This window comes from Gopherus flavomarginatus, chromosome 19 (assembly GCF_025201925.1).
Source record: "Gopherus flavomarginatus isolate rGopFla2 chromosome 19, rGopFla2.mat.asm, whole genome shotgun sequence".
Lineage (NCBI taxonomy): Eukaryota > Metazoa > Chordata > Testudines > Testudinidae > Gopherus > Gopherus flavomarginatus.
Genome location: NC_066635.1, coordinates 1,433,984 through 1,457,906, shown reverse-complemented (window position 1 = coordinate 1,457,906; position 23,923 = coordinate 1,433,984). Strand labels below are relative to the sequence as shown.

Here is a 23,923-nt window from a genome sequence, read left to right as displayed (position 1 = left end):
CCAGCACTGGATACCCCCCTCCCTGCCCCCCCCCAGCTCTTCAACCCTCCCAGCACTGGATACCCCCCTCCCTGCCCCCCCAGCTCTTCAACCCCCCCAGCACTGGATACCCCCCTCCCTGCCCCCCCCAGCTCTTCAACCCTCCCAGCACTGGATACCCCCCTCCCTGCCCCCCCTGCTCCTCACCACCCCCAGCACTGGATACCCCCCTCCCTGCTCCTCACCACCCCCAGCACTGGATACCCCCCTCCCTGCTCCTCACCACCCCCAGCACTGGATACCGCCCTCCCTGCCCCCCCCAGCTCTTCAACCCCCCCAGCACTGGATACCCCCCTCCCTGCTCCTCACCACCCCCAGCACTGGATACCGCCCTCCCTGCCCCCCCCAGCTCTTCAACCCTCCCAGCACTGGATACCCCCCTCCCTGCCCCCCCCAGCTCTTCAACCCCCCCAGCACTGGATACCCCCCTCCCTGCCCACCCAGCTCTTCAACCCCCCCCAGCACTGGATACCCCCCTCCCTGCTTCTCACCTCCCCCAGGACTGGATACCCCCCCTCCCTGCCCCCCCCAGCTCTTCAACCCCCCCCCAGCACTGGATACCCCCCTCCCTGCCCCCTCCAGCTCCTCATGCCCCCCCAGCACTGGATACCCCCCTCCCTGCTCCTCACCACCCCCAGCACTGGATACCCTCCTCCCTTCTCCCCCAGCTCCTCACTCCCCCCAGCCCTGGATACCCCCCTCTCTGCCCCCTCAGCTCTTCAACCCCCCCCCAGCACTGGCTACCCCCCTCCCTGCTCCTCACCGCCCCCAGCACTGGATACCCCCTCCCTGCCCCCCCAGCTCTTCAACCCCCCCCCAGCACTGGATACCCCCGTCCCTGCTCCTCACCCCCCCAGCACTGAATACTCCCCTTCCTGCCCCCCCAGCTCCTCACCCCCCCTGCCCAGGATACCCCCTCCCTGCTCCCCTTCCTTCCCCCCCAGCCCCTCAACCCCTCCCTCAGCACTGGCTATGCCCTCCCTGCCCCCCCAAGCCCACCCCATCCCAGCCCCTCAACCCCCCCAGCACTGGATACCCCCCTCCCTGCCCCCCCAGCTCCTGATCACCCCCAGCCCTGGATACCCCCTCCTTGCCCCCTCACGCCCTCCCCATCCCCTCAACCCCTCCAGCACTGGATACTCCCGCTTGCCCCCCCCAGCTCTTCACTCCCCCAGCCTTGGATACCCCCCTCGTTACTCCCTCACGCCCTCTCCATCCCCTCACCCCCCCCAGCACTGGATACCCTCCTCCCTTCCCCCCAGCCCCTCAACCCCCCCCAGCACTGGATACCCCCTCCCTGCCCCCCAGCTCCTCACCCCTCCCAGCACTGGTTACCCCCCTCCCTTCCCCCCAGCCCCTCAACCCCCCCCAGCACTGGATACTCCCCTCCCTGCCCCCCCAGCCCCTCAACTCCCCCCCCAGCACTGGATACCTCCTCAGTGCCCCCCCATGCCCACCCCATCCCCTCAACCTCCCCCAGCACTGGATACCCCCTCCCTGCCCCCCCAGCTCCTCAACCCCCCCCCAGCACTGGATACTCCCCTCCCTGCCCCCCAGCCCCTCAAACCCCCCCAGCACTGGATATCCCCTCCCTGCCCCCCCATGCCTGCCCCATCCCAGTCCCTCACCCCCCCCAGCACTGGATACCCCCCTCCTTTCCCCCCCAGCCCCTCGCCCACCCAGCACTTGATACCCCCTCCCTGCCTCCTACGCCTGCCCCATCTCACCCCTCTCAACCCCACCAGCACTTGATACCCCCTCCCTGCCCACGCCCGCCCCATCCCAACCGTTCAGCCCCCCATCACACACTGGAACACCCCATCCCAATGGGCTGACAGCTACCCCTCTGCCTGAGGTCAGGTATCGAGGGGATGGGGGCATCCCACAATGGGACGTGGGGCAGGACCGGTCCCAGTCAAGTGCCTGACATGTCCCATATCCCAAGAGCTGGGAACGCTCCCTGCTCCTCATCCCAGCACAGCCCCGTGCCCCAGCTGCCCTCCCGGTGACCCGTGGGGCGATCAGAGAGCAAAGGCAGGCAGCATGGCTAGTGGTCCCAGCAGGACCCGGGAGCCAAGAGCCCTGCATTCCACTCATGACACCTTGGGCAAGCCACTCAGCTCCTCCTTGCCTCAGTTTCCCCAGATGGGAAGAGGGGTAGTAACAGTAGGCATTACCGCAGGGCAGTAACAGTGTATGGAGCATGCTGCAGGTGGCCTCAGCAATGGGCTTGTGTGGCAATGCAGCACCCTTCTGCGCTGGCACCACCATGCTGTGCGGACGACTGGTGTCACGGGGCCAGCAGGCCCCCAGCGTGTGGGAGATCCAGGACAGTTCCACAATGGATGGGGGGGGCTGGAACCTCCCACTGAGACCCCCCCCAGCCTTGCTTTGGTGTAAGGGCATGGTGTCACTTGAAGTGCCTGGCTGTGGGCGGCAGTGGTGCTGGGTTAGCGGCAGGCAGCTGGAGTCCTGGCTGTTCTCCCGGGCGTGTGAAACACTCCCAAGGCAGTGCCAGCTGCGTGGGGTCCTCCTGGGTAGGGGACATGGCTTAGGGCAGCTCTGCCCTCAGATCTGACACCCAATCAAAGCAGTGAGAGCTCAGCACCAGGTGAGGGGGTGGGTCAGCCTGGATCCTGCAAGGCCTGCCAATGCCCGTGGGGGGGCGCAAGGCTGTTGCTCTCCAGGCCCAGTCCTCTGCATGGAGCAGTGTCCCCTCACATGCCATCCCAGGCTGGGCACAGCTAGAGTGACCAGATAGCAAGTGTGAAATATCAGGACGAGGGTGGGGGGTAATAGGAGCCTATGTGAAAAAAAGCCCCAAGTATTGGGACTTTCCCTATAAAATCGGGACATCTGGTCACTCGAGGCACAGCCCACACTCTGCAAGGGGCTCCCTGGGGGCCAGCAGGAGACAAACGGAACTACCCTCCCGCGCTGTCAGAGCCCTGAGCCAGCCAGGTGATGAGTGGAGAAGGGAATTGCTGGAGCATCTCCAGAGGCAGAGGCAGGCTCCTGGCGCACTGGGGGACTGGCTTGAAGCCTGCGCAGCCATGGGTTGCTAGTTCTGAGACGTTCCGCACAGCTAGGGAGGGCTGAGCAGGCTGCCAAGGGGCCAGTGTCCTGCAGCTTCATGGCCCTGGAGCCAGGCTCCTTCTCTGGGGGGGATTCTTCCTCTGGGAGCTGCCTGGCTGCAATGGCACCTGTCCCCCATGCTGAGGTGCATGGCCCCACCCCTCTAGAGCCCAGCTGCAAAAGCCCAGGAAGGTGGACCGGCCTCACTCTCCACCACCTCAAGGTACCCATGCGCTGCAGTCCCAGGGGAGCTGGAGTGAGTGGTGCCCAGCATTCCCGAGATCCTGCCCCTCCTCACTGCTGGTTTCTGGGCTGGGGAGGCATCGCACACACATGCAGGAAGCACAGGCCATGCAGACGAGATCATGCAGATGTCTGGCCCACACCAGGGTATGCACGTTACCTGCTGGTTGAGACACGCTCATCCAAGGAGTTGGTGGCAGCATGTCAGGCAAGAAGAGGGGTCAGGAAGGGGCCTACGAGAGCAGGCCAGGTTCACAGGCTCTGCCAGGAAGCCCAGGCCTACTGCTACATGCTCACTGCCCGAGGAAGCTGGCTGGGCTTGTTTGCCTGCTGCTGCAGAGAGCGCAGTGTGAGCCTCTGCCGGAGGACATGCTCTGGGGCCTATCCCCATGGGCACCTCCATCTGGGTTCCCAGGGCCCAGCCTGGGGTCCACAGCCACGGGGTCAGAAACCCATTTACAGAAGGTTCCTGCAGAGGGACTCCAGGATCAGACAGGCCTCTCTGCGAGGTCTCCACCTCCCTGCCCACGTACAGCACCTAGTGCCCCAAGGTCCTTCCGTTCCTCTGTTCTACACCCTCTCCCCCCAGGGCCCTGCCTCACCGCCCCCAGCGCCCCGTCTGCCACAGGGCTCTGCTGGGACCTGCTAGCACATGGCAGGCTCTGAAGCCATGGTGGAACACAGGGATCATTCAGATAATGGGGAAGTGGGTGCCAACATCATCTCCCTTGCCCCCAGAAAATGACCACATGGCCACCTGGAAAAGAAGGGATCAATTGCAGCCGTGGGGCAGCAGCTGAGATTCTGCTGAAGTCAGTGGCACGTGCCTGCCTGCAGCGAGGCAGGACGTGGGGCACATATTCCCTGCCAGGGTGCATGGGTCAGATCAAAGCCCTCCACCCCGACCCCATGGCCAGCATCTCCTCAGCAGTAGGCAGGGCACTAGAGGAGAGGAGAGTCATGCACATGGCCCAAGTGCCCTCCCTTGGAGCAGACAGGATCTGTCTCTGCTGCTGCACCTGGCAGGGGTCCTAAGGCCCAGCAGAAGCTGCAGCACCAAGCAGCGTGGAGCGGGTGTGGCCCCTGCCCCCACCGACCTGGCTCTCCACCAACATGGCCATGTCCATGAACATGTCATGCAGCTCCCGGATGCTGTTCTCCAGCTTGATGATCTCGCTGTGCCGTGTCTCGATCTCATTCAGTGCCTGCTTGGTGATGTTGGAATCCATGATGATCTGCCAGGAGAAGGAGAGACAGGGACCATTCCTGGGGGGTGGCTCCGCCAGCAGGGAGTGCCCTCCTGAGCACGGGCACCATGCACCATTCCCAGGGCACTAGCCCAGGCAGGTTCCTTAGCCATGTTTTCTATAGGCCTGTGCAGAGACACTAGGGTCGGGTACCTAGCCGCATGCAGGTGTTACTGCAGTGACTGTGCCCACAGGCTGCCCAGACATCACACGCAGCCTAGGGCACATGGGCAGACAGGGCTGACAGGGCTGGAGTTGGCTCCCACAACCAGGTGTCGTTCTGGGGCCGGGACCATGTGTGATGCCAGGACTTGGTGACGCTGTCCCACAGCACAAAGCTGGATGTGCTCCCCAGAAGGCTCTCGAGCTGCTCCCACGAGAGACGCTGAAACCCTCTGCACTGAGCTGGGCTTCTGCCTCCTTTCCCTGCGGGGAGCTGAAGGCTTGGAGCCTCCTCTCAGTGGTGCTAGTGGATGGGATGTGGGGCGTGGAACCCTGCCAGCCTGTCTGTGTGAACGCACCTGAGACTAGCTAGCAGAGCGCTGGGGCCAGCAGGCCTCCCTTGGGCTGGGCAGATCCACTTGTATCCCTGCCTGCTCACGGGTGGGTGAGAGGTCTGGGCGTTTCTGCACGCCACACGGAGCAGAGGGCACCCAGGGAAGTGCCCTGCTGAAGGGCAGGGACCTGCCCACTCTAGGGGTGCAGCTCAGCTGGGAAATGGGGCTGTTCTTCCATGCAGCCGCCCTGGCTCTGGTTAGCCAGGGGTCTGCCTGGCTCTGGGATCCAGCGCTGGAGCCTTTCCCCTCCAGGCCAAAGAGAGCCCAGACTAGCCATGGCTGGAAGCGGTCCCCGTCTAACGCTGCTCAGTGCCTGTGTGAAATGATGGGGGGTCTCAGGGCAATAGCTCGTGCCCTACAGCCCTGGCTCCAGCCCGGCTTGGAACGGGGGCCCAGGAGAGTGCTGGTCTCTCCAGAGCAGGACCGAGAGAGGGAAGAGTATTGCCACTGCCCGTGCTTCAATTTGATCTGTGGCTAATGGAGGCCAATCCAGTCCCCTTACAGTTCAGACACACTCGGCACAGCCCATGCTCATGCCTGTGCCAGGGCAGGGTGTTGGCCCTGATTCCAGCAGGCTGGAGCAGGGTGAACCTCACCTTGGGTGGCACTGCATGTGCAAGGGGCTCTGCTCCCAGGGTGCTTTGTCCTGCCTCTCTCACTGCCATCGCTTTCCTGGACGGGGTCTGGGCTGCTGGCTCACCCTAGGCAGCACTGGCAGGTAAGCTGGATTTCGCAGGCTCAGCCTGGGATTAGCCTTCAAAAGGGTGGCTGGGCCATAGAAACAGTGAGAGTTTAAGGTCTATGGTCTCATGAAGCCCCTGCCTGATCCAGCCGGGGAGCGTCTGGTGGTGAATTGCCTCTGTCTCTAGTCTGAGCAGGGAGTGAGACAGCGAACCGTGAAAGCACATCCTTCTGACCCAACACTTGCCTCTTCCCTCACTGCGCTTGTGGCCTGGCAAGCGGCTGGTTTGATTTCCTAGCCCCTGAATCCCGGCTTCCAGACCATGCAGAGCAAGGAGCTGCAGCTCTAGTAGCTCAGGGGATGCAGGCTACTCGAGGGACTGAAGTGGGGCAGCAGTAACAATGACGGGACTGTAAGTTGCTATCTAGTGACCCAGCAGGACTGGAGAGACTGCGGAGGGAGCAGCTTCCTGATGCTGATCCTATGCCCGTGACCAGAACAGTCAGTGCTGGCATCAGTCGCTTGCATGTGGAGAGCGTAAATCCAGGGCTCTCACCAGTGATACTCGCATCCCCAGGCTCCATGTGGGAGCTGCAGAGAAATCCACAACAGTATCTTAAACCCTGACTTCTTGGTAGGCATCAAGTGACTCCCAGGGGACTGGCAGCAGAGGCTCGTTGGCACAGATCAAGGGGCGGCTCATGCTATTTACTGGGAGCGTTGGTCAGTCATTGCTTCCGGGATCCCAGCTGCCTGCAGGTCAGCTGCCTTCGCCCAGGCCCTGTGGTGCCCTAGCTGCCTTCGCCCAGGCCCTGTGGTGCCAGACAAACACCCAGCAGCAGGGAGGGACAAAGGAAAAATCAGACTTCCTCCTCATCTCACCTCCGCTGCGCCCAGAGGGGCTGGTCTGTGAAGGGCGCACAAGCCAGGCGGCGCTGGAGCGTATGCCTAAGGAAAGCATGGCCAGCTGGAGCGGCACTGGCCTGCCGTAACAAGCAGAGCAGCACGTAGGCCCTGCGTGGACGCATCCATGAGTTCAAGCCTGGGGAGATGCTGCTGCAACGAGGCTTGGAGTGGTGTCTGAGCGTGGAGGGCAGATGGGAGGCATGACGTGCTCTGCACACCTGCTGCAAGCAGGTTAATACTTGGCGGCCATTTCATCACGGCTAGAAGCCTGGGCTAACACAGGGCTGTCTCCCTGGTTGTAACGCTGGTGCTACAGGGCAGAGAGGACCTGCCAGCCATGCCTGAGCTAGCCGGTGCCCCTTCCTCCCAGTCTGGAGTAGGTGCATTGCCCCCGTGCTGCTGGGGCCGCTGTGTGGGCGTTCTCTGGTGCCTTGTCCCTGCTGCAGTACTATGGAAGAGATGCCCGGACTTTCCCAGCATGCTCTGAGAACACCCAGAGAGTTCGGCAGTGCATTTGGTGCAGACTCAGCAGCTCCCCTGCAACGTGCTCTGAAGAAAGCTGCTGTGGACACAATCCGCCCAGCAACCTGGGTCAGTGAATGGGTGCAGACGGCTGCACAGCACAGGCAGGGCCTGCAGCACACACCCAAGTCAGGCTGGGACTGGGCGTCACTGCACACAGGTGCTGTTGTCAGAACCATCCTCTTGGCGAAGCTGAGGGCTGAGGTTTAAGCGTGGGCTTGAGGGGGCAAAATCACCGGGCACTTACCCCGGAGGAGAAGATGGCCGGATTCCCGCTCTCCAGCATGTCTTCCAGCTCCTCACTGGTTGTGGTCCTGCCAGCTGCAATGCACACAAATGGCAATAATCAGGGGGAGGGCAGAAAGTAGCGAGGGATCTCCTAGAAGCCCCTGTCCAGCTCCACATAGCTGTGGGGTATAGATACAAACACTACAGGCCAGATCTGCCTTGCGTTGGCAGAGCAGACAGGACACGCTCCAGCCAGCGAAGCACAGAGCCTGCTGGAAGGCAAAGCAAGCCAAGGCCTCCAATGAGCTCTTGAGAACAGTTCCCCGACCGCTGGCTGGCCTGGCGGCCAAGACCCCTTACCTATGATGGAGCAGGAGCTCCGCCCATTGCATGAGTCACCCCCTTGGCCAGTGGCTAACGCTCTCCCAGTGGCCGTGGGAGCTGGGATCTGCCACACCGTGCTAGCCAGCTGGTGTTCACGCTCATGTGGATATAGCAGAGCACAGCAGCTCCCCCTCCCCCTGGGCAACATCAGCCAGAGGAAGGGGAAGTCCTGACCCAGCCATGCCCACTGGCACGGTCCAGAGGCTGAGCCTAGCCAGGGTTTGCTGGATGCTGTGTGTCTCTATGATGCCCCAATCACCATGGTATTATGGCACAGGCGGGGGCCAGTCACACATCCAGATAAAAAGAGCAAATCCACCTCCTCCCCTCAGCTTAAAGGTCATCTCTGAGGCACAGTGGTTCCACGCGTCTGGTCCTCACTGGGGTCTCCTGCCCCCATGGTCACCCCACTGTAACTGCTCCCTCTTCTGGCTCCTGGGAGGGCTCTGGTGACACTGCCCAAAGGGGGATTACGCTCATGGACTGTCAGGGCCAGCTCCTGGCCTGGCAAGTGTCCTGAGCAGTGGGTTCATAGGCCCAGGGCTGCTGCTTTGAGCTACACCATGGGGGGACCACCCGATTCCCAGTGTCAGAGGAAAGCGGGATCCTCCTGGCTGCTGCGGGCGGGGCTGTCGTTGTCCTCTGCCCTGGCAATCGACTAGGGCCGCTGGCAGCTGACACAGGCTCACAGGCTTCTCTGGTTTGCAGAGAACTGGGGGCCAGGACACAGGGCAAGCAGCACACGTTCCCTACAGCTTGCTCAATGCACCCCACAGCTCGGGGGAAATACCTGCATGGCCCTCACCTTTTCAAGGAACACAAGGGCCAGGCACACATGCTCAGTCTCTTTCTGTCCAGCACATTGGACCAGGCATGGAGTGGTTTCCCTGCAGTGCCTTCATCCCTTTTCCACCTCCCCTCTTCCCACCCTTCTCTTTCTCACCCTGTGCCTCCTCCATCGCCCCTTTTCCTTTCCCAACGTCTCCCATCTCTCCTCCTGGTCCCCCTCACTGGTTCCCCTGCTCACTTCCTCCCTGCACACAGGCCTAGCAGTTGGAGCGCTCACCCTGCAAGCCAAAGCCCAGGAGCAAAGGCTGGGATGGGGTGTCCAAATGGGCAGGGGTGGGGCAAGGCTGGGATGTCACAGCCCCTCGCCCTGCTCAGGTGTCTGATACACATGGAGCCCTCTGACTGCCTCTGACTGCCGGAAGGGAGATGGACCAGACTCTCCCTCCCTCTCCTTCCCTCTGTGCTTGTCTGGCCAGACAGGACCCTTCCCACACCTGGGGGTGCTGGCTGCAATGACAGGCCTTTCCATCAGCCTCTAGGCTGGACCACTGCACCTAGCTACACAAAGCCTGCCACTGGTGCTCAGCTCATACACAATGTGGGTTGGGTGGGCATGTCGGACTGAGCGTGCCACAAACTCCACTGGCTTCCCATTCATGTCAGGACTAAATCTGAAGTCCTGGCCCCCATCCCCTGAGCTCTTAGCAGACAGGGAGCTGGTGACGTCACAGACCTCCTCCACCTCAGGGACCCGCAGAGACAGCTCACCCCACAGGGAGGATGCCCCTGGAGAGAGTTGCTGAGGATAGAGGATTCTCAGCAACAGTGTAGCACCACCCTGCTCAGAGCCCAAGCCAAGGGGCACTCAGGCAGGCATGGGACAAGCAGGCTTTCCACACTGTGCAGTAACCTTCCGTAACGTATCAGCATATCACCCTGTAACAAACTGCTCCATCAGCGTTTTATCAGCATCTTGGGCTTAGTTCCCTAGTGCCAGTTCCCACTTCCCCCCAGATATTCCTTCCTTCCTGGGGCTCAGCAGTGCCTGCTGCCACAGAGGTGATCACCGGTAGCAATCCACTCCCGCATACTCAGGCACTCGGCAGGGGCCGGTTCTCATGCCCTGGGGCAGTCTCAGAATCCTTGCACTTTGCGAGGAGCCCGGTAGTGTAACACAGGGGTCGGCAACCTACGGCACACGTGCCAAAGGTGGCACGAGAGCTGATCTTTCATGGCACGCAGGGCGGGCTGAGCTGCTCAGCCCACCGCCGCTCTGGGGTTCCCGCTGCTGGCCCTTTGCCAGCCGGGGTCCCACTCAGCATCTGCTGCTGGCCTGGGGGAAGGAACTCCAGGCTGGCAGCGGGATGAGACCCCAGCTGGCAGGAGGTGGTGGTGGAAACCCCAGAGCAGCGGCGGGCTGAGCTGCTCAGCCCGCCCCGGCTCTGGGGTTCCCGCTGCTGGCTCCTGCCAGCCGGGGTCCTGCCACCAGTCCCACTCAGCCCAGCTGCTGGCCTGGGGGATGGAACCCCAGGCTGCCAGTGGGCTGAGACCCCAGTTGGCAGGAGCTGGTGGTGGAAACCCCAGAGAGGTGGCAGTCAGCCCCCGGCTGCTCTGGAGTTCTGGCTGCTGGCTCCTTTGCCAGCCGGGGTCCCCTCAGCCCCATTCACCTTGCTTCCAGTTGGAGTTTCAGCACAGGCCTCCTGCCAGACAGGGTCCAGGCTTCTGGCCCTGCTCAGCCCTACCAGCCGCCAGCTCCACTCACCTCAGCTGCGGATCAGGGGTTCCAGCCACTGACCTTCTGCCAGCTGGTTATCAACTTATAACTCAGAAGCCTGTTTGCAGTTTAAAGTATCTAAATAGGTGCCACCAGACACTGGAAAACTCAGCAAGGAAAAGCAAGGGCAAGGATCACACTAAACTAATAAGATCTGAATTTTAATTTAATTTTAAATAAAACTTCTGAAGCATTTTGATAACCTTGTTTACTTTACATATAACAGTAGTTTGGTTATATATTATAGACTTATAGAGAGACCTTCTAAAAACCGTTCAAATGTATTACCGGCACTCGAAACCTTAAATTAGAGTGTATACATGAAGACTCGGCGCACCACTGGTGAAAGGTTGTTGATCCCTGGTGTAACATTTCTCTCGGGCACCCCGGCCTAGGAAAGTGTGGCTGGCACTCTGGGCACTTTGTCATTAGGCGTTAGGAATGTACCTGCCTGTGGGTTTCAGCTTCACTCCGTGTATTGCCATCTCCTGACTCCTTGCAGAGATCAGAGCCTGGGATGGCTGGGCAGTGTCGTGGAGCCACCTAGTGCCAGCACTTTGGCTGGACCTGGGGCCGGAGGCAGACGGGGGCAGAGGCAAGGCCTGCATTCCCAGCAGCAGGATTGACAAATCTTCTCTTCCAACACGGGAAACTTCCTGAGCTGCTCTGAAAGAGTTTTGCTTAGTTCAGGCCTTGATGCCAGACCCTCATCTAGAGTAAATCCACCAGCCTCTGCTGAAGGCAATGGAGCTTGGTTGATTTACCCCAGCTGAGGATTTGGCTCCTGGAACAAACTGAAAATTGGCGTGTTATGTTCCGGCCCTGCCTGGTATTTCTGAGCACTCCGAGCTGGGAGGCACTGACTGCTGGGCCGTGTTAGCTCTCGGGACTGGTTCTGCAGCACAAGAAAGGACAACAGGAATCTCAGTATCTAAAACACAGTCACCAGCACAACCTTCTCCTCGGAGCTGGCCCACCTGGCAGGGCCGGCTCCAGACACCGGCTAAAGAAGCAGGTGCTGGGACAGCCAATTCCAAGAGGCGGCACGTTTGGGTCTTCGGCGGCAATTTGGTGTTGGGTCCGTCAGTCCGTCTTGGAGCAAAGGACCTGCCACCGAATTGCCGCTGAAGAGTGGAGCGGCATGATCACGCGGCAGCGGCTTTTTTGTTTTTTTGCCGCTTGGGGTGGCAGAAAACCTTGAGCCGGCCCTGCCACCTGGACAGAGCTGCTGTGTCCACTGGGGCTAGCAGAAGCAGGCAGCTCCCAGAGGCCCCACTGTGTTAGGATGTGTACAAACATGGAGCAAAACCAGCTCCTGGCGCAAAGAGCTGACAGCATGAACCTGATACTTTCTCTGCTACTATTTTCAGTATTTTTGTGGCTCTTTTAACCACAAAGTACTCAGATTCACAGTCAGTGAAATGCAGCTGCTTCTGGGGTGGCGGGCAGCAGCCAGCTCAGACACAGAACATGGTACACCGAGGTGCTCTTCTATTTTGTTAGCAGACCTAGGACTGGTGGTGGGAGGGTGCAGAGTCATCTGTAGCCTGGCACAGATGAATTTCCCACAGACAGGAGGTGGACAGAGTGGGATCGACTGTGACAGCAGCACAGGAAGGCTGTGAAATCTTCCCCGCTCAATCAGTGGGGCATGTCAGGACTGAGACCACAGGAGGCTAAGCAGAGGTCAGAGGACACATCTGCTTTACCGTTAGCACAACCTTGCTGAGCAGGGTGCGGGGAAAGGCAGAAAGGTTCCTCTGTCACACCTGATACCGCCCAGGGCCACCTGCCCCAGCGCAGAGCAGGGAGAACTGGGGCAGGTCCCACCTCAAAGGGCCACATTAAGGTCTGAGAAACATGTAAAGGGCAGTTTAGGCCCTGAGCTAGCTCATCACATGCTGCATCCCAGCAATGTGTGGGCAGCTGGGCACATTCTCTCCAAGCTGGGCCCTGCCAGCTCCAGGTGATGCCCAGGCCACCCAGCACTGGTCTGGGCCTTCAGGGGTGCAGGCGGGGCTGAGCCACGAGCACTGCTGTGAATGTTAGTGGGAGTCCCATGGCAAAATCCCTGCCCATACGGGAAAGTTCTGTCTCCGAATGCCCCTCCTCAGGTCCCTGGTAGCCAGTGCTCGAACAGCACTGGGGCGGCGCTATTCTGCTGCCCAGCCGGGCTCAGAGAGGAGCCCGGCCTAGTGGGAAGGTGCACGCCCCCGACTGGCCTTTCCCAGCTGAGACGACTCTGGGGAGTTCCCCACACTGGGTCTGATGCCCCAAAGGGCTCACTAACCCTGCACAGCTCTGGGCTCTGATGGGAAGGGAAGGGAAGGTCAACTGTAACTGGCAGTGCATGCAGCTGGCTGGTGCCCTGGGAGCTGAACAAGCTGGTCAAGGCCACAGCGCAGCTCTCTCCAGCCGGCGTGCGGCACCCTGCCTGGAGATGCCCCTGTACAGCACGTTGGGTTCTTCTAGCAGCTCACGGGTGGCACGTTGTACCTCAAGCCAGGCTGGGACACCTGCGCGTGGGGGGGGCTGTGTCAGCAGCTCAAACTGGCAGCAGGAGTTTGATGGGTCCCTGTCTGTGACATCAGGGGTGGGCTTAGGGTAAAGGCAGAGGAGCTCCCCCCCACACACACTGGTGCCCCAGAGCCTTGCGGGATGGCTCTCCCTATGGGGCAGGATGGCCTGTGTGTCATGTGATCAGAGGAAGGTGTGAAGACCTGAGACTCCCCTACTTCCAGCAGGATAAGTGGGAACCTGACCCAAGGAAAAAGGGGCTGGTCCCAAACCAACCTGCCCTCCAGCTGGAAAGGGACCCTGGTCCCAACTGATCCTCGGGGGTCCTGGTCCTGAACCATTCACTAACCTCGTCCCTCCACAGGACAGCAGTCCCCTGTCCCACTATGATTCCCCTGCCCCAGCTGGTCAGAGGGGCCTTGTCCCCAAAGGACTCCTCTACTAGGGTTGCCAATTTCTAATCACACAAAACCAAACACCCCTTCCCTGCCCTTTCTCCAGGGCCGCACCCCTGCTCGCTCCATTCCCTCTCCCTCCAACGCTCTCTCTCCTCCACCCTCACTCACTTTCACCGGGATGGGGCAGAGGGTTGAGGTCCAGGAAGGGGTTCAGGGTTACTGTGGCTTCCAGGAAGCGGCCGCCAGGTCCTTACAGCCCCATGGCATATTTGCGGCCAGGAAGGCTCCGCGCGCTGCCCTTGTGCCCACCGGCGCCGCCCCTGCAGCTCCCATTGGTTCCTGGCCAACGTGAGCTGTGGAACTGGCACTGGGGCGGGGGCAGTGTGTGGAGCTTCCCTGGCCGCCCTAGTGCGTAGGGCAGGGGTGGCCAACGTGTGGTTCTGGAGTCACACACGGCTCTTCAGAAGTTAACATGCGGCTCCTTGTACAGGCACCAACTCTGGGGCTGGAGCTACAGGCGCCAACTTTCCAATGTGCTGGGAGTGCTCACTGCTCAGCCCCTGGCTCTGCCACAGGCCCTGCACCCACTCCACCCCTTTACGCCCCCTCCCCTGAGCCTGCAGTGCCCTCACTCCTCCCCCTCCCCCCCAGAGCCTCCTGCATGCCACGGAACAGCTGATCAGGAGCTGTGGGTAGGGAGCGTGAAGCGCTGATTGGCTGGGGCTGCAAGGAACTGGCGGCCGCTTCCAGGAGCCGTGCAGATCTAGAGCGCCAACTGCACCGCCAACTGGACTATTAACATCTGGACGTTAAAAGAGCTTGAAAACGTGGCAACCCTACCCTCTACCACCCTCACGCTGGCAGGAGAGCGAGCTCAGCTCCTTCGGCCCTTCCCATGCCCATTTTCCACAGCTAGTCAGTCCTCCTGAGGGAACACAAGCCAGGCCACCAGAAGCACGATGCCTGGCCCACACCTTGCAGCTTCAGTGAGGCCCCGAGTCTCCCGTCCTGGGGGGAGGAAGGGAGGTGCAGTCACAAATATGGGGGAGGTGGAAAGCAGCAGCATGCGCTGGCTTTCAGCTGACTCCTCTCTCCTGTCTGGCTCATTCAAGGTGGCAAGCCGAGCTCCAGCACGGCTGCCCGCAGCCCTACAGAAGCTGGGGAGGGAGGGACACACATCAATCACGCCCTTATACTGCTAGATGTCATCCCAGCAGGATGGTCTCCCAGAGCGCAGGGGGCAATGCTGCCAGAAGAGGGCCTAGCACATGCCGGAAAAGTGCCATTTATAGTTAGCTGAGTATCAACCCCACAGCCACCGCCTTGCTAGCCAAGTGCCTATGCCGGCTGGTGTCGGACAGACCCAATTCACACTCTGCCCTAGGGGACTGGGCTGCCGCACCGCTGCACCATATGTACTTCGGAGGCCCACCTTTGGCTAATCAGTTTCCTTCTGACCTGTTGGAGGAATCTCCACGGCTCTGAGGAAGGAGGGAGGCAGCAGCAGCAGCTTGGCATGTAATCAAGGGAGGGCTGCAGTTTCCTGCTGCCATCTGAGCCAAGGGTTTGCCTGCTGATGTCCCTGTTTGGCCGGGCGCTGGCAAAGGGCACCCTCTGTGCTCCCGATGGAGATACTGTCCAATATGGCTCCCTGGCGCGTGAGCTTTAACCTTGGAAGCAGCACCAGGAGGATGGGGAGGTCTAGTCTGCAGTTAGCTCTGCTCTGCTCTACCCAGCTACCCCGCCCCTCCCCGTGAAGAAGCCAGGCTGGATATTGCTGCATCTCCTCAGCTACTGCCCTTGCTGTCGGGAGGTCCTGTGCTGAGCGTGCTCGGAAGTGCTGTGCACGTCTAGGCCAAAGCATTCTGCCCACTCAGCTGCACAGTGCTGTGAATTAACAGATACGCTCCTGCGCCCCACACGCATCCCTCTGGCTCAGTGTGTACCCCGGCCCCAGGGTTTCTTTGGGGGTAAGTGGTTTGTTTAATTGTGTCCTCCCTGTCCTGCAGGGCAGCCACCATCAGATCCCTTTCATGCAGCTGCAGGAGGGAGATGCAGTAATGGCTCTGCAACTTACTCATAGACACGCCACATCTAATTACACTGGATTCTTCCAGGCCAATGGCTGGACAGGCCCCACGAAGAGGCTCATGTACAAGCCAGGGTTGCTAGTGTTGGTTAGTGACTCCTAGGAGTCTCCTGATTAATGGACAGGTTCAGGGAAGGTCAGCAGAGAGGGCCCAGGTATCGGGCTGTGTTAACAATGGGGAAAAGAGAACCCAGGGGAGACTCAAGAAGTGACAGCTAAGGAAGTGAGAGAACAGAGCTGAACTAATACAGAGCGCTCAAATGAGGCTTGTTTAATGAACGAGAAGCGACAGGAAAGGCCAATGGCTGCCTGTGGCCATGTCTACACTACAGAGACTGTAGCCATAGCTGTGCCAGCATAACCGTGTAATGTAGATGCAGCCTACGGCGACTAGGGGGTTTCTGTCCTGTAGGAACGCCACCTCCCCAAGCGAGGGTAGCTAGGCTGACAGCAGCATTCTGCCGTTAAACTGGCTGTGTCTAGACAGGGGTTGGGGCGGCACAGGGCAGATTTTGCACATCCCTGAGTGCTGTAGCTATGTCATATTATGTTGAACTTGGCCAGAGTCAGGCTACACAGATGGGATGGGGACACAGAGGAAGAAACTGACCAAAAGGAGCCCACAAGTGCTGGGTTTATGAGGCCGCCTTATTAATGGGGCTTAGGGGTCTGACTGTCAAACCCCTTGGACATCACGAGCTGTAAAACGCCCACCCAAGCCAACGGCCACCTCCCAGGCTTGTTCTATACTTCCAAGTTAGGCCTACAGAACTAGGTTGGTCGGATGTGGAAAATCCACACCTGAGTGCAACAGCTATGTTGACTTACCTCCCCACTGCAGACGCAGCTATGCCAACGGACGAATTCTTTGACATCATAGTTCCTCATTGGGGGTGGGGGTTTCCTACACCAATGAAAAACCCCTTCCCTCAGGATAGGCTGTGCCTGCATTACAGGGTCATACCAGCACAGCGCTCCGTCGCGTGGACATACACTCTGTGAGCACTGCTGCAGGTCCTTCGAGCATTCCACAGAGGATGGAACTGGAAAGTGGCTGAAGGCCAGCAAAGGATGAGGACAGTGTACCCCATGGGAAATAGGGTGGTGTCTAGCGGGTGCTGCTGCAGTGGGTGTTCCAGTCCCAGTTATTTAGTACCTTTATTAATCACTTGGAAAAAGCCAGATAACATGATCTCTGCATTTGCAAACTGCACTGAATCAGGAGGCGCTGCAAACACCAGTCAATGTGGCGAGCTATTTCAATGTACTTTGCACTGAAAGGTATTTCATCAGGGATCCATTTCCTAAACAACTGAGAAACATTAGCTGAGGCTCACAGCGCCCCCTGCGAGTGACTGTAGTATGATCCTAATTTTCCTGATGGGTAAACCAAGGCACAGAGGGGTTCAACAGTTTTCCTCAGGTCACCCAGCCTGTCAGTGCACTACTGAGAGTCAAGGTGCGTTGTACTATACACAACGCTCTTACAGTCCATACCTCTGCTTCCTACCAGTGCTAGGCAGCTTCTAAAATAGCCATGAGTTTGCTCCCAGGTAGGACCCTGCAGAGATTTCTACCATGGAACTGCTCCACTTTTGTGTGCTGGTGCTGGAGGTAGGGAGGAGCTTTCCTTGCTGGGCAGGCCACACCTGGACACTGACAATGTAATTGCTGCTCACACACAAGCAAAAGCCCATGTTCCGCTGGGGTTTTTTTCACTGGCAATTTGAACTAGAACAATGGGGTTGCATAGCAGGCCAGAGCAATTATCCATGCAGAGAAGTATCCCGAGTCCAGCATTGGCCTGCACATCATGCTTAGGTAGGGGCCGGTTTTGTTCAATATCTTCATTAATGATCTGGAGGATGGCCTGGACTGCACCCTCAGCAAGTTTGCAGATGACACAAAACTGGGAGGAGTGATAGATACGCTGGAGGGTAGGGATAGGATACAGAGGGACCTAGACAAATTAGAGGATTGGGTCAAAAGAAATCTGATGAGGTTCAACAAGGACAAGTGCAGAGTCCTGCACTTAGGACAGAAAGATCCCATTCACTGTTACAGACTAGGGACTGAGTGGTTAGGCAGCAGTTCTGCAGAAAAGGACCTAGGGGTTACAGTGGACGAGAAGCTGGATATGAGTCGACAGTGTGTCCTTGTTGCCAAGAAGGCCAAGGGCATTTTGGACTGTATAAGTAGGGGCATTGCCAGCAGATCAAGGGACGTGATCATTCCCCTCTATTCAGCATTGGTGAGGCCTCATCTGGAGCACTGTGTCCAGTTTTGGGCCCCACATTACAAGAAGGTTGTGGAAAAATTGGAAAAAGTCCAGCAGAGGACAACAAAAAGGATTAGGGGGCTACAGCACATGATTTATGAGGAGAGGCTGAGGGAACTGGGATTGTTAAGTCTGAAGAAGAGAAGAACGAGGCGCGATTTGATAGCTGCTTTCAACTACTTGAAAGGGGGTTCCACAGAGGATGGATCTAGACTGCTTTCAGTGGTACCAGATGACAGAACAAGGAGTAATGGTCTCAAGTTGCAATGGGGGAGGTTTACATTGGATATTAGGAAAAACATTTTCATTATGAGGGTGGTGAAGCACTGGACTGGGTTACTTAGGGAGATGGTGGAATCTCCTTCCTTAGAGGTTTTTAAGGTCAGGCTTGATAATGCCGACTGGGATGATTTAGTTGGGGTTTGGTCCTGCTTTGAGCAGGGGGTTGGACTAGATACCTCCTGAGGTCCCTTCTAACCCTGATATTCTATGATTCTAGGCATCTACCGCAATCTGCTAGCAAGCACGAAGAACCCCAAAAATCCAAATTGTTCCTGAAAGAGCTTTTGTGAAATGGGGCAACAATCAACAAACTGAACTTGCAACTGAGAAGTAACAGGGTCCAGAAATGGATTGAATGGGAGCGACACTGCATTAACCTTTGAGAGGGTGACACTGAGCTTCCTGGAGTGTCCATGCACAATACCAGCTCTGCTGAGCACAGCGCCACAGTGTCATGCAGGGCTGAACAGACACTCCTGCAGTGCAACAGGCTGCTCTGGCGTGGAGCCAGGATCCCAAGCCTACACAAGGATGGACGAGGCAAGGGGAGGGTTAAGGGCAGAATGCCTTTTGCGTATAAGCAGTCACAGTTTTGGATGGAAGCAGAAGTTTAGCTGCACCAGTCCTGAACGTTGCTGTTCTTCTCCAGGCCTTCTCATGTGATATTTGGCGTTGATATCTGTATTGGGTTCTGTCTGGCTCCACCAGCTGGGGCTTCCTGCTAGAAGAATAAACCAGGTCTGTCTGCAGCTCCACAGCAAATCCCCTTGTGAGAGTCATGAATCCCTGACAGGCGGCTGAGTCCGCACTGAAGATTGTCTCCAAAAATTTCATTTTTCATTGCCTCCTTTATTTCTCTCTTGCCCTAGAGACACTGTAATGAAAAGAGCAGCCCAAGTGCTTTGGAGTGCCTCTCTTCCTGCTCCTTATTCCCCATTTCAAGCCATAATCCCATGTTTGTGATATCTTAACTTATTGTTCTGGAGAGGATTATGATGTCACAGACACTTTTATGACTTCATCTGGGGACTCAGAAGCAGATTAACCCCAGGCTAACAAAGATTTTATTGTAATGCTGTGACAGTCTCGGAATCTGCCAGTGGGAATTTACGAATTCCAGTTAGATGTTATGTACTCTTCGTTTGCTCATCCCCTTATGGAGATCTCCTATCTGGTGTTAAGGGTAGGGTAATTGGCACCTCGGTGTCTGCCCCTGAATGCCCCATCAACAACTGAACAATCTTGCTCTAGCAGGACAATGGAGACTCCCTGGAAGAACTATTGATTTGCTAATGCCTCTTATGGTCCAACCCCTACTCTGAGACAAAAAGGGCTGGGCATGTGAATGCTGCTTGGCTAGGGCATGCGCTCTTCTCTTACTCGCATGGGATTCAAAACTATGTTGGTAAGCAGGAGGGACCTGTGCATGCCTGAGCAGAGACCATCACCAAAAGACAAGACTGGGCAGGACGAGACGGGGTGAAGAAGAATCCAGGAGACTCCCTGGAAGACACTTAGACTCAAAGGACTTTCAGGAGAGGTGAGGAAACTGAGGCAGGAGCATATTTTTCTGGAAATCTGTCTCTCTCTTGGGCTTTCTCTCTGAGTGAAGTGTGCATGGGTTCAGGAATTCCTTTGCAAAGTGGGTGTTACACTGTCATGTACCCGTGAAGAGAGAAACAGAAAGCCAGAGGGTCCCCACTTGTGGTAGAACTCTTGGAGCATGCAGAAGATACTGGGGAGGAGGGGAGCAGCCTCTGGAAAGCCTGCACTAATTTCAGGGTCTAGGCAATTGGACTGTGGGGTCGCAGACACAGAATCTGCTCCTGGAGTGTGTGCCTAGGGGCCCAGAACCAGAGAGCTAGTGCCCATCTCTGCCCTGCCCCAGCCAGCCAAGTGCATGTGGGACCCAAGGTTTGGATCAGTACAGCAGCCTGGTAAGTGTCCAGGAGGAGCAGCTCATCAAGGTCAGAACTAATCCAAATTGCTAAAATTTTCACAAGTACCTATGTCCCATTCACTGAGGGCCAGATTTGTAAAGGCATGGACGTGCCTAAAGATGCAGATGGGCACTTGGTAAGATTTACAAAACCACATAAGGCACCCACAGGCTTTCAAAAATCCCACGACACATCTGTCTGCACCTTTATTTACAAAGCTGCGCACAAGCGACCAGGGAGCTTTGCGAACAGGGGCTGCCAACAGGGAGTTTCGCAAGGGAGTTCTCCAGGTGAAGGAGGAGCAAATACAGCATCTGTACGGTAAATGACTGTCTGTAGTGTGTGTTTGTTTGTGGTTGGGGGTTACTTGCTGTGTGCTGAGCTTGTGTTTGTCAGTCTGTTTGTTTGTTTGGTTGGTTGAAGGACCGTGTGCTGTGGCTGGCAGTTGGAGGCCCTGAGTTTCAAAGGAAGGTTTGAAAGCTAGAAGCCTCTGGTAATTGGCTGAGCCTTAATCAGTGGGTGGGGCATTCACTCAGGCCAGGGCTTTATAAAGCCAGGCACAAGCGACCAGGGGTTGCTAACAGGGAGTTTTGCAAGGGAGTTTAGAAGGGGAGTGGGAAGGGAGCAGGGGTCCCTTGTTGGTTCTATCTGTGCCCGTTTAGTCCCCTTAAAACCTATAAACCAAACTACATTCAAAACCTCTTTCTTTAAACCACCCTTTCATTAACTAGGAGACAATGCAGGCAGAAGACCAGCAGCAGAGTGGGGGCTATCCAGTTTATTGCACTGAGTGTAGCATGTATGATTACCTGCCCTGTGGGCGGGTGGCATATGTGTGCAGTTGGTGCAAGGAGCTCCTGGCCCTCAGAGACCACGTACAGACTTTGAAGGCCAGGGTGGCAGAACTGGAGGAGCTAAGAGAGGTCAGACAGCCCCTGCACTGCTGAGGAGGAAGAAAGGCCCAGGGAACCAGAGCAGTCAATGGGAGCAGAGAAACCTTCCCATAGCTGGGACCCTCCTTCCAGATGGTGCTGGGGTTGCCTCTTGCTAGGAAAGGCAGGTGTTAGTAATGGGAGATTCGATCATTAGAAACATAGATAGCTGGGTTTGTGATGACCGGGAGAACCGTATGGTGACTTGCCTGCCTGGTGCGAAGGTTGCGGATCTCTCGAGGCATCCAGACAGACTTATGTGTAGTGCTGGGGAGAAGCCGGTGGTCGTGGTACATATAGGTACCAATGACATAGGGAAGGGTAGGAGAGATGTCCTGGAACCCAAATTTAGGCTGCTAAGGAAGAGACTGAAATCCAGGACCTCTATGGTGGCATTCTGAGAAATGCTCCCAGTTCCACGCGCAGGGCCAGGTAGGCAGGCAGAGCTTCAGAGTCTCAATGCGTGGATGAGATGATGGTGTAGAGAAGAGGGGTTTACGTTCATTAGGAACTGGGGAAACTTTTGGGATGGGGGGAGCCTGTACAGGAGAGATGGGCTTCACCTAAACCAAAGGGGAACCAGACTGCTGGCACTTGACATTAAAAAGGTTGTAGAGCAGTTTTTAAACTAGGAGATGGGGGAAAGCCGACTGCTGCAGAGGAGCATGTGGATCAGGCACAGACTTCTCTTAGGGGAGAGTCTGATGATAGAGAATCTCCAGGTTATAGTCAGGAGCAGAGGACGGAAGAGGATAATGTAAGGGCCGAATCAGATGATAAACAGTCACATAAAAAAGAATCTGGCACATCAGAAAAGGGCAGACAAATAAACAGAGACAAGTTTTTAAAGTGCTTGTACACAAACGCTAGAAGTCTAAGTAATAAGATGGGTGAACTAGAGTGCCTTGTGATAAAGGAGTATATTGATATAATAGGCATCACAGAAACCTGGTAGACTGAGAGCAATCAATGGGACACAATCTTTCCGGGGTACAAAATATATCGGAAGGACAGAACAGGTCGTGCAGGGGGAGGGTTGCACTATATGTGAAAGAAAATGTAGATTCAAATGAAGTAAAAATCTAAAGCGAATCCACATGCTCCATAGAATCTCTATGGATAGAAATTTCATGCTCTAATAAAAATATAACATTAGGGATCTATTATCGACCACCTGACCAGGACAGTAATAGTGATGATGAAATGCTAAAGGAAATTAGAGAGGCTATCAAAATTAAGAATCCAATAATAATGGGGGATTTCAATTATCCCCATATTGACTGGGAACATTTCACTTCAGGACAAAATGCAGAGATAAAATTTGTCGATACTTTAAATGACTGCTTCTTGGAGCAGCTGGTACGGGAATCCACAAGGGGAGAGGCAACTCTAGATTTCATCCTGAGCGGAGCGCAGGAGCTGGTCCAAGAGGTAACTATAGCAGGACCGCTTGGAAACAGTGACCATAATATAACAACATTTAACATCCCTGTGGTGGGAAGAACATCTCAACAGCCCAACACTGAGGCATTTAATTTCAAAAGGGGCACCTATACAAAAATGAGGGGGTTAGTTAAACAAAAGTTAAAAGGTACAGTGACTAAAGTGAAATCCCTGCAAGTTGCATGGGTGCTTTTTAAAGACACTATAATAGAGGCCCAACTTCAACGTATACCCCAAATTAAGAAACACAGTAAAAGAACTAAAAAAGAGCCACCCTGGCTTAATAACTATGTAAAAGAAACAGTGAGAGATAAAAAGACTTCCTTTAAAAAGTGGAAGTCAAATCCTAGTGAGGCAAATAGAAAGGAGCACAAACACTGCCAGCTTAAGTGCAAGAGTGTAATAAGAAAAGCCAAAGAGGAGTTTGAAGAACGGCTAGCCAAAAACTCCAAAGGTAATAACAAAATGTTTTTTAAGTACATGAGAAGCAGGAAGCCTGCTAAACAACCAGTGGGGCCTCTTGACGACTGAAAAACAAAAGGAGCGTTTAAAGATGATAAAGTCATTGTGGAGAAACTAAATGGATTCTTTGCTTCAGTCTTCACGGCTGAGGATGTCAGGGAGATTCCCAAACCTGAGCTGGCTTTTGTTGGTGACAAATCTGAGGAACTGTCATAGACTGAAGTGTCACTAGAGGAGGTTTTGGAATTAATTGATAAACTCAACATTAACAAGTCACCGGGACCTGATGGCATTCATCCAAGAGTTCTGAAAGAACTCAAATGTGAAGTTGAGGAACTATTAACTAAGGTTTGTAACCTGTCCTTTACATCGGCTTCGGTACCCAATGACTGGAAGTTACCTAATGTAATGCCAATACTTAAAAAGGGCTCTAGAGGTGATCCTGGCAATTACAGACAGGTAAGTCTAATGTCAGTACCGGGCAAATTAGTTGAAACAATAGTTAAGAATAAAATTGTCAGACACATAGGAAAGCATAAACTGCTGAGCAATAGTCAACATGGTTTCTGTAAAGGGAAATCGTGTCTTACTAATCTATTAGAGTCCTTTGAAGGAGTCAACAAACATGTGGACAAGGGGGATCCAGTGGACATAATGTACTTAGATTTCCAGAAACCCTTTGACAAGATCCCTCACCAAAGGCTCTTATGTAAATTAAGCTGTCATGGGATAAAAGGGAAGGTCCTTTCATGGATTGAGAACTGGTTAAAAGACAGGGACCAAAGGGTAGGTATTAATGGTAAATTCTCAGAATGGAGAGGGGTAACTAGTGGTGTTCCCCAAAGGTCAGTCCTAGGACCAATCCTATTCAATTTATTCATAAATGATCTGGAGAAAGGGGTAAACAGCGAGGTGGCAAAGTTTGCAGATGATACTAAACTACTCGAGATAGTTAAGACCAAAGCAGATTGTGAAGAACTTCAGAAAGATCTCACAAAACTAAGTGAATGGGCAACAAAATGACAAATGAAATTTAATGTGAATAAACGTAAAGTAATGCACATTGGAAAAAATAACCCCAACTATACATACAATATGATGGGGGCTAATTTAGCTACAACGAGTCAGGAAAAAGA

The 23,923-nt window shown here is 55.9% G+C and overlaps 2 protein-coding genes across 5 annotated transcripts in view; both read right to left on the bottom strand.

The window, feature by feature from the left end:
• The window catches only part of STX1A (syntaxin 1A), a 251,783-nt gene that overhangs the window by 9,108 nt on the left and 218,752 nt on the right, over nucleotides 1–23,923 (bottom strand). For all 4 annotated transcript variants that reach the window (XR_007770371.1, XR_007770372.1, XM_050929224.1 and 1 more), the window contains exons 7-8: nucleotides 7,519–7,592; nucleotides 4,455–4,592 (exon numbers count right to left, since the gene is read on the bottom strand). Coding sequence is in view for 2 of the 4 variants with exons in the window: in XM_050929224.1 (XP_050785181.1) it covers nucleotides 4,455–4,592; nucleotides 7,519–7,592 (212 nt within the window). In the remaining 2 variants the exon portion in view is untranslated. The remainder of the gene's footprint in view (nucleotides 1–4,454; nucleotides 4,593–7,518; nucleotides 7,593–23,923) is intronic.
• LOC127037472 (uncharacterized) overlaps nucleotides 1–23,923 on the bottom strand; it is a 269,283-nt gene that overhangs the window by 143,028 nt on the left and 102,332 nt on the right. The window lies entirely within an intron of this gene.